This window comes from Aspergillus piperis, assembly GCF_003184755.1.
Source record: "Aspergillus piperis CBS 112811 unplaced genomic scaffold BO85scaffold_2, whole genome shotgun sequence".
NCBI classification, from domain to species: domain Eukaryota; kingdom Fungi; phylum Ascomycota; class Eurotiomycetes; order Eurotiales; family Aspergillaceae; genus Aspergillus; species Aspergillus piperis.
Genome location: NW_020291592.1, coordinates 1533216 through 1545453, shown reverse-complemented (window position 1 = coordinate 1545453; position 12238 = coordinate 1533216). Strand labels below are relative to the sequence as shown.

The 12238-nt window shown below is 47.3% G+C and overlaps 4 protein-coding genes across 4 annotated transcripts; 1 reads left to right on the top strand and 3 right to left on the bottom strand.

Moving 5' to 3' along the window:
• Positions 1-28: 28 nt before the first annotated feature.
• Positions 29-2870, top strand: BO85DRAFT_412816 (fungal specific transcription factor domain-containing protein; the record flags this gene model as incomplete). Its single annotated transcript, XM_025657586.1, has 9 exons — positions 29-71; positions 109-277; positions 321-499; positions 550-1023; positions 1076-1268; positions 1404-1523; positions 1573-2042; positions 2099-2299; positions 2360-2870. The coding sequence occupies 9 exons, from the start codon at positions 29-31 to the stop codon at positions 2533-2535; spliced, it is 2025 nt and encodes a 674-aa protein (XP_025519909.1). The 3' UTR covers positions 2536-2870.
• BO85DRAFT_445393 (uncharacterized protein) lies at positions 2854-4663 on the bottom strand. Its single transcript, XM_025659251.1, has 5 exons — positions 4285-4663; positions 4159-4206; positions 4074-4109; positions 3609-4019; positions 2854-3556 (listed from the first exon to the last, which is right to left on the bottom strand). The coding sequence occupies exons 1-5, from the start codon at positions 4420-4422 to the stop codon at positions 3020-3022; spliced, it is 1170 nt and encodes a 389-aa protein (XP_025519908.1). The 5' UTR covers positions 4423-4663; the 3' UTR covers positions 2854-3019.
• A 3065-nt stretch (positions 4664-7728) lies between these two features.
• BO85DRAFT_483996 (purine and uridine phosphorylase) lies at positions 7729-10004 on the bottom strand (the record flags this gene model as incomplete). The annotated part of the gene is made up of 7 exons (XM_025663204.1): positions 7729-7948; positions 8004-8606; positions 8660-8684; positions 8739-8915; positions 8966-9028; positions 9093-9540; positions 9672-10004. 7 exons carry the CDS (start codon positions 10002-10004, stop codon positions 7729-7731), a joined length of 1869 nt encoding a protein of 622 aa, XP_025519907.1.
• A 218-nt stretch (positions 10005-10222) lies between these two features.
• Positions 10223-12044, bottom strand: BO85DRAFT_501577 (F-box protein; the record flags this gene model as incomplete). Its single annotated transcript, XM_025664176.1, has 1 exon — positions 10223-12044. The coding sequence occupies one exon, from the start codon at positions 12042-12044 to the stop codon at positions 10455-10457; it is 1590 nt and encodes a 529-aa protein (XP_025519906.1). The 3' UTR covers positions 10223-10454.
• Positions 12045-12238: the final 194 nt, after the last annotated feature.

Sequence of the window (12238 nt, the reverse complement as noted above, 5' to 3'; positions counted from 1 at the left end):
AATGACATCGCCCGGGGAAACTGCTACCATGTCAGTTCGCCCACATCGCAGACGACGAACCGAGGTTGCCTGTTCGGAATGCCGATACAGGAAGCTAAAGGTATCCAGTCGTGCTCCCACCGGGAGACAGCCAATTCTGGATACAGAAGACTGACATTGGTAGTGTGAGGGAACAAGGCCGGCGTGTGCTCGATGTCAGCATAGGAAGAGAGAGTGCAGGTATCAGCAGCCTACAGAGTCTAGGATCCGACGTCCGAAGGCTAAGAGGTCAAGCTGCGTGAGATGCCGGAGGTAAATGAATGCTGATTTTCGTTATATAGAGGCCAGCAGGGCTTAGCTCACCGGATTGAGATACTGGAGGATCAAGTCGGTCATAAAACCGGGTCGCAAACACATTCACCAGGTTCATCAGTTGGGAAAACAGTGAGCGAAGATACAAGTATTGATGAGCTTGCCACACATGCATTCTCTGAGACGTCTCTTGGCCATGTCTACTTTGGTATGTGGCCTTCGAGCGTGATAGCTAGCCAATCTAAATGTCTGAGATAGGGTCTAGTTCGAACTACGCCATGTTTAGGCATATCTCAAACGCATTCGCAGAAAGCGCTCTCCTACACCTCACGCTAAGCAGTTATGCATCTACCGCTATTCAAAGCTGCAGCATGTCAGAAGAAAAAAAGAAGTCAACTAGGAAGAAATTATCATTAGTAAAGCAGTTCTCAATCTCTCTGGAAGATACACACTCCCTTCCGTCTAGAGATGAGGTACTGTACCTTATTAGTCGCTTTTCAACAACAATCGGTGCCATTCTTCCATATGTCAACTATGAGACTTTGTTAGATACCTATGAGAAGGCTCTTCTTGAACGGCCCCCAAGGTTCCAAAGGGGCTTTTTGGCTCTTTTGAATGTGATCTGGGCACATGCATCTGCGTCCCTGCAGCTTCCGGAGGCAGAGGTATTCTACAGCCATTGTGCAGGTCTTCTCGACCAGCGAACACTGGAGAGACCAACGTTTGAACTAGGTGAGCCACCTATGCTTTTCCAATGCTTTTTCCTTAGTTGACAGTGATGCAGTCCAGACATTACTGCTAAAGTGTCTTTACGAGCAGAACCATCAGAGGTCTACATTGAGTTATACAACCCATACAAACTGTGTCAGAGCAGCATTGCAGTTGGGCGTTCATTGTGCCTCTATCCGGTATGCTCGTGATAACACACCTGAAGGGCTGCACCAGAAGATCTGGATGGGTGTTTTGAACAACGATAGGTAGGTCCATGTTACTTTTTCTTTTCTACTTTTTTCTTTTCCTTTCGGTTCTCTCATCTCAAGCCATAGAAAGCTTTGTTGTCCTCACACTTATGGCTACGACATCCAGCCAAATGGCAGATCTGACCTTAATAGGATCATGGGGTTGACCCAAGGGAGGCCATTGCTTATACCTTACTCTATTGAAAAGACCTGCGAAATAAGACAGTCCGCAATACCAGGGGATATAAGCTCCCTTTATCTGTTTCAAATAACGTTGGTTAACCCCAAAGGATATACAATTGCACGAGCTTACTTCATAAAGTTCCTCTAACACACTCCTCGACGATATAATCGAAACACTGTACGATTCAAATATGGAATCGGGCCAATCTCTCGACATAGAGACAGCCATAAACAAGCGTGATAACCTACACTTCCACCTCGAACAATGGGCCGACAGTCTTCCTGAGCGCATTTCCCTGCTCCCGAGTGAAGAGTTACTGAAAAAACCAGCGGGCCCAGATGCTCGCTGGGCCGTACGAGTACTCCTATGCATACAATACCATAGGTTGGAATTGACCATGAATTTCCCTCTAATGATGAAAATCTTAGAGCTCGACTCAACGAAATCGCTTGGAAACCGTATTCGGCAAATTATTCAGCGCAGTTGCTCCCTAATCCTCCAAGACGACTGGCTCGCAATACAAGAAGTGCAGCGTTTGATATCACACATTTCCACACTCCAGGGGTTTATAGACATGTACGCCTCATGGTATACATGCAACTATACAAGTACATTTTCCCAATAAATCCCCACTTCATAAGCCAACGTGCTAAAATATCTCTAGTATTCACAGCACTCCTCCACTGCCTAGCACTATACCTCGTCCGCCAGCAATACCCCTTGGATTCGGAGCCGACGCCAACCCAGATCCGCCAGGAAATAGAAGCCTGCCTCCGCACCATGAGAAATATCAGTAGAGGAAGCATTGTGAACCAGAAGGCGGATTACTGTATTCAAAGGTTACTTGTGGTGTTCGACGCCCTTGGTATGCTAACTCTCCCTTTGAACACCTTATACAGACTATTGCGTACTAACATACCTGTAGTCAACAAGCCTCAAGAGCATACACGTAATCCGTTAGACACATTGACCACCGATTTTATTTTTCAACATATCAAGCTCCCAACAGAGGAGTTCCTCAACCAATGTAGTCGGCACGAAGAGTCAGAGCAAGCTCAGTTGTTTTTGGATATCTTTTCAGGCATTCCGCTTTGTGAATGAGTTACACATAGTTCTAGTTCGGTATGGAACTCTTTCGACGTTGTACACAAAGGTTATAAGCATTGGAACCTGAGGTAAAATGGCTGTAGGAAACGGGAAGATGTCAGGGTATCGCAGGGGATGTGGTAAGCATCTAGGCGACTGGGGGTGGCTGCGCTAATGTAAAGAATACTATCACTGGGCGTTTTGTGCCCCTCTAGGCATGGTGGAATTCATCGGATCTTGATATAGAAGTTCTCGAGTATAGGGAAAGAATTTTGTCGTGGGATTTTGGACCAACAGCTAGCAGCCTCTTACCATGATCGTAGGGAAAAGGGGGACGTGGTAATATATATATTCAGACCTATATATTAATTGCTAAAAGTTCGTGTAATTGCTAAAGTAAAAAGTGAGACCATGCATGGATAGAGACCCATAGCGATGTGAGAAAAGAAAAAGAACATAAAGACCCGAATATATATTGAAACATCCAAACAGAATGTGTTCATGAAATTGGCCCATTAGAAGACTCATCGGCATCCGCGTTCACGATCTTGGCGACCCTCAAACACGTTTCACATTTGTTCATGCTCCGAGCCACAGCTACCTTCCGCTCGAAGATTGTAGCTCGCTGGTCAGAAAGTACGAGCTTGTTTTTCAAGTCATAGATCTCCTTTCTATACTTCAGCTCACGTTGTTCAAGGGACTTGATAGTCTGGGTATGTCTCCTACTCTCCTCTTGTGCGGACTCCAGCTTGGCGGTCTTATCTGAATTGATCTTCTTGAGATCTTCAACCTGGCATTGCAGCGAGGCGATTACTTTCTCCTGATCATAGTTTTTGAAAAATGTAGTTTCGAACCTCCATATGAGGTTTTTGAGATATTGCACGTCCGATGGGAGAGAAGGCCGAGTAGGCTCAGTCGCCTCTTTTGTACTTCTCTGGTGGCCTTGTTGATTTTCTCCACTTCTTGAACTCGGTGTCATGCTTGTTCGCCCGGGTATGGATCCCGCAGGAGGGGTTTTATTGCTGGACACGCCCGTCTGCAATATGTCAGTAAGTTCACCGCAAAGCTGGTAAGCATGTGTATCTTACACTTCCATTAGGGCGAGAGTCAGGCATATCAGTATCTCCCTGGGCATCGGTTCTGCCTACCCCTGCTTCTTCTTCGCCGCTTTGGCGGTTTTCAGGAGCATTGTTCGTATCATCGATGACGATTGTCTCGATTCCCTCTAGACCTTCTCTTTCATATGGTAGACTGGGCCCCTGAAGTGTCTCTTCATCGGAGTCTTGTTCATAGTCCGAAGAGGTATCCTCGTCTGTCATATTGTTTTGATCCGTTTCTTCCACTTGGTCCTTTCCCGACGAAAGGACCGCAGCTGTTCTGGTCTGCTTCCCTGGGCGGTTCCCAGGCGCCATTTCGTCGGGCAGTGCACGCTTATTGGTTCTAGTTCGTAGCGTTACAATGCGGGCTGGAGGAGGATTCCGAGGGGTATCAGGGTTTGACTTTGCAATCAGTACGACAGCCATCAATATAGAGGTGGATTAAGCCAAACTTACAATGTTGGCTTCGCGTCTTCTCTCTATACTCATCATCTATTATGAAGTCAGACAAACTCTGGCAGTGGGGTCAAATAAGACATACGGAATAGGCTTTCTCCAGGGCGTTCTGGCTTCTATGGGGGAAGAACTGCTGCGTAGAGTGTAAGTATGCCACCGTGGGTAGAAGGAGTCAATGATAAATAAAGGGGAAGGAACAATCTATGCACACCTTGCGAAACTCCCTCCAGGGCATGCGACTGTACATTGTTCGCTGATCCCAGAAGCGCTGTTTCTCTTCATCAGTCCAGGTACCGCCGGTCTTCATGCGTGCTCTGGGTTTTCTAGGTTTGCGTGAGAAGGTCGGCATGAGAGTGATGGTAACAGAAGATGAAGAGACCCGCTTGAAGATATATAAACGAGGCAAGAAATTATTGTAAAGCTGAATTGAAGGCAAGAAAGGAAGGTATTACAATGAGGATGTCTCAGAACATCCAAGGCAGTGGGGGTGAAATAAGGCTTTCGGCGAGGCTGAATCAAGCGCTACGACAGGCAGCACTGAAGTTGAGCTTAGTTGAAAAACCAGGATCCAGGATCCCTGTTGTGTTGAGGTGGAAATTCGCAATCAGAGATACCTTTCGATAGATAGAATACGCGGTAGCAAGCTTCCTCACCGCGCGGTTCACTCTCCGTAGGTGAATACCCCTAGTAATTTTCACTCCCACCTCTAGTTAGAAATACAGCAATTTGAATATTATAACCCTATCATGAGATTATTCCAGACAGGGGCATAGTATCTGCCTTTCACCGACTCTTTCCAACAGACATTTTCTCTGAGATAACGCAACGTAAAAGGACGCTAAGGAAGCAATACGGCGCAGCGAAGGTGCATTAGCAGCGTCGTTAGCCTCGAGCCGTTGGCTTTCCACCCCTGCGCAAGCCAAATGACAATTCTGGCGACTTGCATAAGCGCTGCGATTAGACCTCATTCGTGCATTAGACGGTTTCAGAGGATGAGGTAACACCACCAGGAGCACTCAGCCTTGCAGGCACAGGATTGTTGTTGCAGCCTTGTAAATGAAGCTGAAAACTCCTGATGCTTGAACTGGTCCTCGGGTGGAAATTTCTGCGCGCGCGCTCGCAGATAACAAATATCTGGCTTTTGATACCCTGTAGAGAGGATAGCATTCAAGAAAAGACCGTAAAAGGGGATTTGGATGGGGGGTGGTTCTCATGTTTTCTTGATGTACTACAATCCCCAAGTCTGTTCACCGCCGGCTGAATTCAGGGACTCTTGGAGGCTTATCTGGGCCCCGTTTCTTGAATTTCCTGCTTTATGGTATCATTCATCTTTCAAACCCAGTTTCCCACCCAAACAATCAGGCCGCTCTATATGATTCTTGGCGTACTCGCTCACTCAGAAACACATTATACCATGGACTTAATGATATACAGAATGATAGCTCAACCCTGGGCGCTGTCTATTTCAAGCAGGAAATGTTTTAGTATACATCAAGATAATCTCACTGAACATAATAGAACAGCAGAGCACCTCATTGAGCAAACATTCCAATTGACACGGCTAGATTCAGTGTGTGATGACATTTTTGAATCTGCTATAGACTTCTCCAATAAGCAGAGCTGTCACATAGAAGCCGTGAAATAGTTGAATAACCATGCCGGACGGCCAAGGCAACAGCATTTGCACCATCAGTCTCGCATGCGTTTCGACCGGCTTCATAACCCCCGAAGTCGGAACTAACTCGTAAAGATCATATTCGTCTACTGAAAGGACGCCGCGCGACTAGTCGCGGCTTTTCGTTATTGACTCTAGCCGTAAGACTTATCTCTACGGCCCTCCTCAAATGTGCGCGACCTTCAGAGCCTCGAATATCCATTGGAGAGCCCTCTCCTGGGCTCAGCTGCTTCAACACATAATCCCCTAGATGACATCCGGTCCCAAGTGAATCGGGTGCCAGACTTGAATGTGTGACACTCGCTCCATGCTGAAGGAGAATTCTGACCGTGCTCTTTCTCCCATGTGCTGCAGCAAGTTGAAGGGGCGTAAACTGTTCGTAAGGAAGATTAACATCTGCGCCATGCTGAATGAGACTTTCCACAATGCTATCTTCTCCGTTGACTGCAGCAACTTGAAGGGGCGTAAAGTAGTCGTTAGGAAAATCAATGTAGGAATTATGCTCGATTAGTAGTCTGACGACGGAGTCATGACCATATTTTGCAGCCTGAGCAAGTGCAGTCCAACGTTCATTATCCTGTAAATTGACGTCCGCACCGTAGTGAATAAGCTGTTGCACTAAATCTTTGTATCCCTTCTTGGCGGCCCAAGTAAGAATTGTGCAATCATCCCGACCGATGCCCGTCTTGCAACTTGAGTTAGGGTTGAGCCCCTTATTGACTAGAAGAGTGACCAACGCAGGATCGTCATCCTCAACTGCTGAAAGTAGCACGGATTCGATCTTGCATCGATCGCTTGCCAGGTCAATTTCAAGGAAGAAATCGACTACTTCCATGTGACGGTTCTGAAGAGCATAGAGGCGGGCAGTATCCCCTTCATGATCGATGGCTTCCATATCGGCTCCTTCCCCAACAAGAAGCTTTACCGTGAGTATATGACCAGATGCGGCAGCCAATACCAGGCTGGTTTGTGACTTTGAATTTCTGGCTTCCAGGTCTGCACCTTTCTTTAAGAGGATTTTAACCGCTTCTGTATGGCCTTTCCTAGAAGCCAACAGAAGCAGTTCTCCTTTGACGTGAGAATCTCTATGCGCTTTTAGCCTTTTCTGACATAAGAGAGTTTCCACTAAATTAGCATGGCCCCTTTCAACAGCGTAGTGCAATGGGGTGAAGTCTTGCAGATCCGCTCTGTTGATGTCACAGAAGGGCAGTAGCCGGGAGACCACATCAGAATATCCCTGTTTACAAGCATAGTGTAGGGCCGGAAGCAGCTCCCCACTCAGCGGTAAATCACAAATGCGTCGTATGTGGTCTGGAAATTGCATTGTAAGTCTGAAAAGTGGCAAGTGGCGTTCCCTGACTGCCCATCCAAACATGGCTTGCAAGTGCGAGAACTGAGACCGAGCATCTGCTCTCCATGGATGAAAGCCCCAACTTTCATTAGACGTCAGTGCCAAGAGCTTAAACATGTCCCACAGAGGATCTTCCTCCGAGAAATGTTTGGTATGAGTGGTCCAATGACTTCGTGCATAGAACAGAAACCGATAGCGCGCCAAAGATGGCGATGGCACAGTACGTACGGGGGGCGAAGGTAGTGAGACAGACAAATGATGCTTTAGCCTCGATGGCAAAAGACTTTTTATAAGCCGAAAGCCTGGTACATGCTTTGGAAGCAAGTCCTTGCCACGCACATTCCATTCCACAGACCTTGTTGTCCTTGAAAGATGAAGGTGGAAATCAGAGAACGAAAGATACGTGATGCAAAGACGTCCACATATTTGATTTCCTGAGCGGACTGACTCTGGAAATTGAAGCAAATGTGCATCGAAACTGCTGTCGAGGTACTGGCAGATTGATGGGTGTGCAAAGCGCGCACAGCTATCGACAGGGTCCAAGACGACGAGGTTTGCGCACCAGCCCAAGATAAAGTCACATCGTGGAATCTTTTCCCGGTCCCAACATTTGTCGCTCAAGTCCAAGGCTACTGCCTCCTGCAGTTCTTCACAATGAAGCGGTCGTGCACTGAAGCGAACCCAAATAAGTGTTCTGATAGCACGAAGATCGTGACATTTATCCTCTTCAAACAGCGCTGGTATGTTTCCTCAAGACCCTTTGGTAAGGTTGCTAAAGCGACACGTATTTCTTGCTCGGTGGCACAAGTGTACCAAATAACCTCGATTTGCAGATAAACCCACAGAAACCTGCATTCTATCAGTAAAGGTTGCACGTAATATAAGTTTTATGGGCTTGATTTACATTCCCGAAGACTCTTGCAGTAAAATATTTTCCATATCCCTGATAAGCCGATTGTCTTCAGTAAGCGGTTGAAGCACCATTCGGTCTGCAATACTTTCTCTTATGTAGACTTGGATATCTTGTAACACATTGTAAGTCGTGGAGATCTGAGGTACTTTTGGAAGGTATGTCGCGACACTTGTGCCTCCCACAAAGTATTCTCTGCTGAAGATGAGTAGCCGTGGGCCTATGGCTTTATCCCCGCCGGTTCGGCATAGTGATCGAAAGCAAGTAAGGAGACGCCTTGCGTCTGCCTGTTCCAACGCATCAAGGCCATCTATTACATAGGTGGCATTTGACACATCAGAAGACAAAATAGCAAATATGTCCTCCAAATCATCAATATCCGGAACTTCCCTTTCGCTTCCGAAATATCTTTGCAGCATTTTTTGGCCGTTTTCCGAGAATGGTTGAGCCCTCTTGATGATGAATTCTGTCAGTTGACGTATGAGGCTCGAGAGCAACTGAGATAGATCCGAATCATATTGCACGTCGCAGTAAAAGAAAATGATAGGGGCATGGGGTTGCAACGACTTTCTACGCGCTTCTTCAATTGCGGTGGCTCTATTGGGTCATCAGTACAAGGCTCTTCCTCAGTCATAGACAACAATACTCACGCAATAATGGATTTCCCAGAACCTACTGTGACACTGTAAGTAATCAATGCCATGCATGCGAGGTCTGGAGGGCACTTACTCTTACCAGAGCACCATAGCCAAGGATAGGCCCTGTTAGAAAACCAGGCCTGAAATTCCGGGTGATCTAAGAACCATTGTGTAGTTCCAAGGAGCCTTTTCCGTGAAAGCCGCTGGTGTACTCTTTCGTGATCGTAGCGTGTGATACGCGCCAGAAAATCGTCATCAAAAGCGAACCCTAAGCCAACGCATAAGTTTTCTGAAACATACTACCCGACAGTTCCTTACTCGACTTGCTGACCCAACCACTGGATAATGGCTCCCTTCTCGAAGAGTCATTACCAATCTGCCCTGGTGCCGCAATTTGTCAGTCCCCATTCAATGGAACCTATGACTATATACCACGTGCACTTACAGTCCAGGCTTAACGCGGCAGTTGGGGTCTCTAGAACAGAATGCGTCGGGATCACAGCGAGGAGCTCTTTCGCGTAGGCAGCTGCCGTCAAGGAGGCATAGCCTTGCCAGTCTTTCTTCTTGTGCGTGTCAGCGTAGTCGCAGATTCCTCGGATAACAAGGCATGGGAAATTATCCATCAAGCCAGCAGCTTCCATCTCAAAGCACAGAATACCATATTTCTTTGCAATTTTATCCCGGAGCTTTCCGTCCTTGACGACCATGTTACCTGATGCGATCAAGCCGTAGTGAATTCCACATGGCTGTTCCACGCTCGCATTCCCCCACTTAGCGTATCTTCTGATGATTGCGGACACCGAAAAGTAGCCGCCATACAAGGGTTTACCGCAAGGACTTTTGAGACTAACTCCGAGACCCGACTCGGCTTTTGCAGATGTGCTGCCCGGAGTCTAGAGATTGCGGTCAGCAACACCGTCGGCGGTTTGTTCAACATTCCCGTGTGCTCCCATTCACCCCCATCAATCGCTTTTCCATAATCATATTGTATAACTCCTCCATATTCACGAGTGGGCTTGCTCACGACAACATCCCCGAGCCGAACTCCAGCGTCACGCACCCCTCCGCCCACTCCGACCATCAGTCCAAACCGAAGAGATGGGAAACGTATGCGGACTTCAGTAGCTATGACCGCTGCAGGATTAGTCCCGTAAACCCCAGACGGTAGACTAGCAATAACAACGCGGTGGCCGTGACAGACACCGAAAGTATATGTATTGTTGTCATGAGGTTGGGCGGGCAGGTCGGGTAGACGCTCGTCCAGCAGCGCCTCGGCAGCTGCCATCTCCACGGGCAAGGCGCAGATCCAGGCTACGGTGAAGTCTTCATGGCGAAGGGAGGAAGTTGGCGAGCTCATTTGCTGTATCTCAGGCAGAGAATATTCTGTTTAGCGGTGACTGGTGACTGGTGGTTTTGGTATTGTGTTGGAATGTGTAGAAGGATTGACGGAAGTTGGAGATCGGCGAAACTGAGACGCGCAAGGCTGGATCTTTAGCTGAGTGGCTAATGGCAGGGATTGACGTGGCAGCAAAAAGCATCGAACTTTCTTTTTTTTTTAACAGCTGACTAGGCTTAGAAAATGAGCCTAAAATTGCAGAATATTGCAAAAGGTTGATCTTATGAAATTATTATGTTGGAACACCACAGAAAATGAGGGATAGTACTAAGAGGAGGAGTTACCAGAACCTCTCCTGCAATGCATCATCAGTCTACCGGGTTATAGGCGATATTGGTAATCATTCAATCATGTCGCTAATCCGATGAAACCTGTGCAACTCTACTCAATTCTAGGGGCGTTGCAAAACTGTCACTGTCCATAATTCTCCATAACATCCAGCCAAACCAACCATTCGGGATAAACATGAGGCCGCTCATAATCAGGGTTAAACGAGTCCCGCTCAAATCCCACGCCCGGCCTGACAATACCATATTCGTCAAATGGATTTAGCCCATTTCCATACAGAAACTCGTGTACTTCCTTTTCAATCCAGATCCCTAAGCCAGGCCGTCTATTCCACATTACATCCACACCCACAACAAGCTTAGGCCTTTTACTAATACTCCGATATCTCCACCGTGTACGGTTCCGGATTCCTTCGATCATGATTGACCAATTGTCAATATAGGGCTCCGAAAAACTCAGAAAGCTCAGTTCGACTGAGCGGATGGTGAGGGGCAGTCGATCCAGAAGTCTGACCATGTCAGTGGTATGCACTGACAAGCCTGAGAGTCCAAAGTGGTGTAGTCTCTGCCACTGGCTGACAGGAAAGACGGTATCAAGTCGAATATTCGAAAAGTAAATATCACTAGACGAGTTTTCCTGCAGCGCAGACACATTGGCCTTGAAGCTGAAGTGCTCTAAACCTGCTGCAGCTCTCAACACTTCCCGCAAATTCCCGTTGCAGAAAATCGGCCATCCACGTTCATGTTGGTTGGGGCAAATAATAGCAAGATCAAGTCGTTTGAAGCCTGGCTGTTTAAGAATGATTAAAAGGTTCAGAAGCTCCTCACAGGGTTGTTCGAAGATCGTGTAATTGATCCCTGTGTTCAGCTGCTTCACATCAAAAAGGAGCTCAGAGACGTTGTGATGCTCCCTATCTCTTGCCAGCACATGTAGTGCAGCCCGAACTCCACGCCATCTGTCCTTCCAGCGCTCATGCAAATCAGTCCACACAGAAATGTCTGGATGATTCTCCTTGTGTGTCGGCCATCCGCAAGGGATAGGATAATTAAACCCGGGCGGGAACGTGCGAATCATGGGTGTCTGATAAAGAGGATGGAAGATTCGTGCATGGGTAACAGGTGTAACTGTGACTCGTTTTAGGGCTGGAAATTGCTTCAGCCCATATTCAAAGGCTTCCACGTCGGCGTTAATTCGAATGTTCTCTTCCTGTTCCTTACTCATTTTCTCATAGAGAGCTAAGGATTCTTTCAGCCATACCGTGGAAGCAACATCTTGCTCGGCCCGCTCTATGCAATCCGCTAACCCCGTAGAGTCGGTCTGGTACCTCCGCAAATCTGTAATATTTTCTCGGCAAGCATTGATGTACCAAAGTTCAGCTCCTGCGCAAGTGCCCTGCTCTCGTAGATTTCGCCCGTAGTCTAGCACCGAGAACTGGGGTGGGAGTAACAGCCGCGTGTCATCCCACATAATCTCTTTGATGTGCCGGCGATACACTTCGTGGTCGGCAATTGCACGGAAGACATCAAGGTTACGTTGGTCAGCGGATAAAAAAACACGTTCGATACGTAAGTGCGCGATTTCGTGCAGAAGGTGGGACGTTAGGCGTAAAGACTTTATATCACGGTTGGATAGATAAGATACGATCGTCGCAAGTAACTTGATTGGAAGGCTCGTAAAAGTTTCTGCTGTGTTCCCTCTGGATCTGGGCACCATCTTGTCCTGAGGCGAAAGTGAGGGTTATAGCGAGGAGAGCTTCTGGAAACGCTAGAGATAATGATGTCTGGATATCTCACCCACGATATATATGTCAGATGTTTAGAGGATATGATATTCAAAAACAGAAAGCCACCATAGTGGACCAGGGTGACCCTAGCAAAATTGACTGGGATAAAATTCGAGTAAGGAAG

Bases quoted from the DNA above. Each gene is read 5' to 3' on its own strand.
- BO85DRAFT_445393 (XM_025659251.1), bottom strand. From the start codon at position 4,422: ATGCCGACCTTCTCACGCAAACCTAGAAAACCCAGAGCACGCATGAAG. The intron at 4,110-4,158 runs GTATGTCTTATT...ACTTCATAATAG, and splicing joins CCCTGGAGAAAGCCTATTCC to ATGATGAGTATAGAGAGAAG. The intron at 4,020-4,073 runs GTAAGTTTGGCT...CTGATTGCAAAG, and splicing joins GAAGACGCGAAGCCAACATT to TCAAACCCTGATACCCCTCG.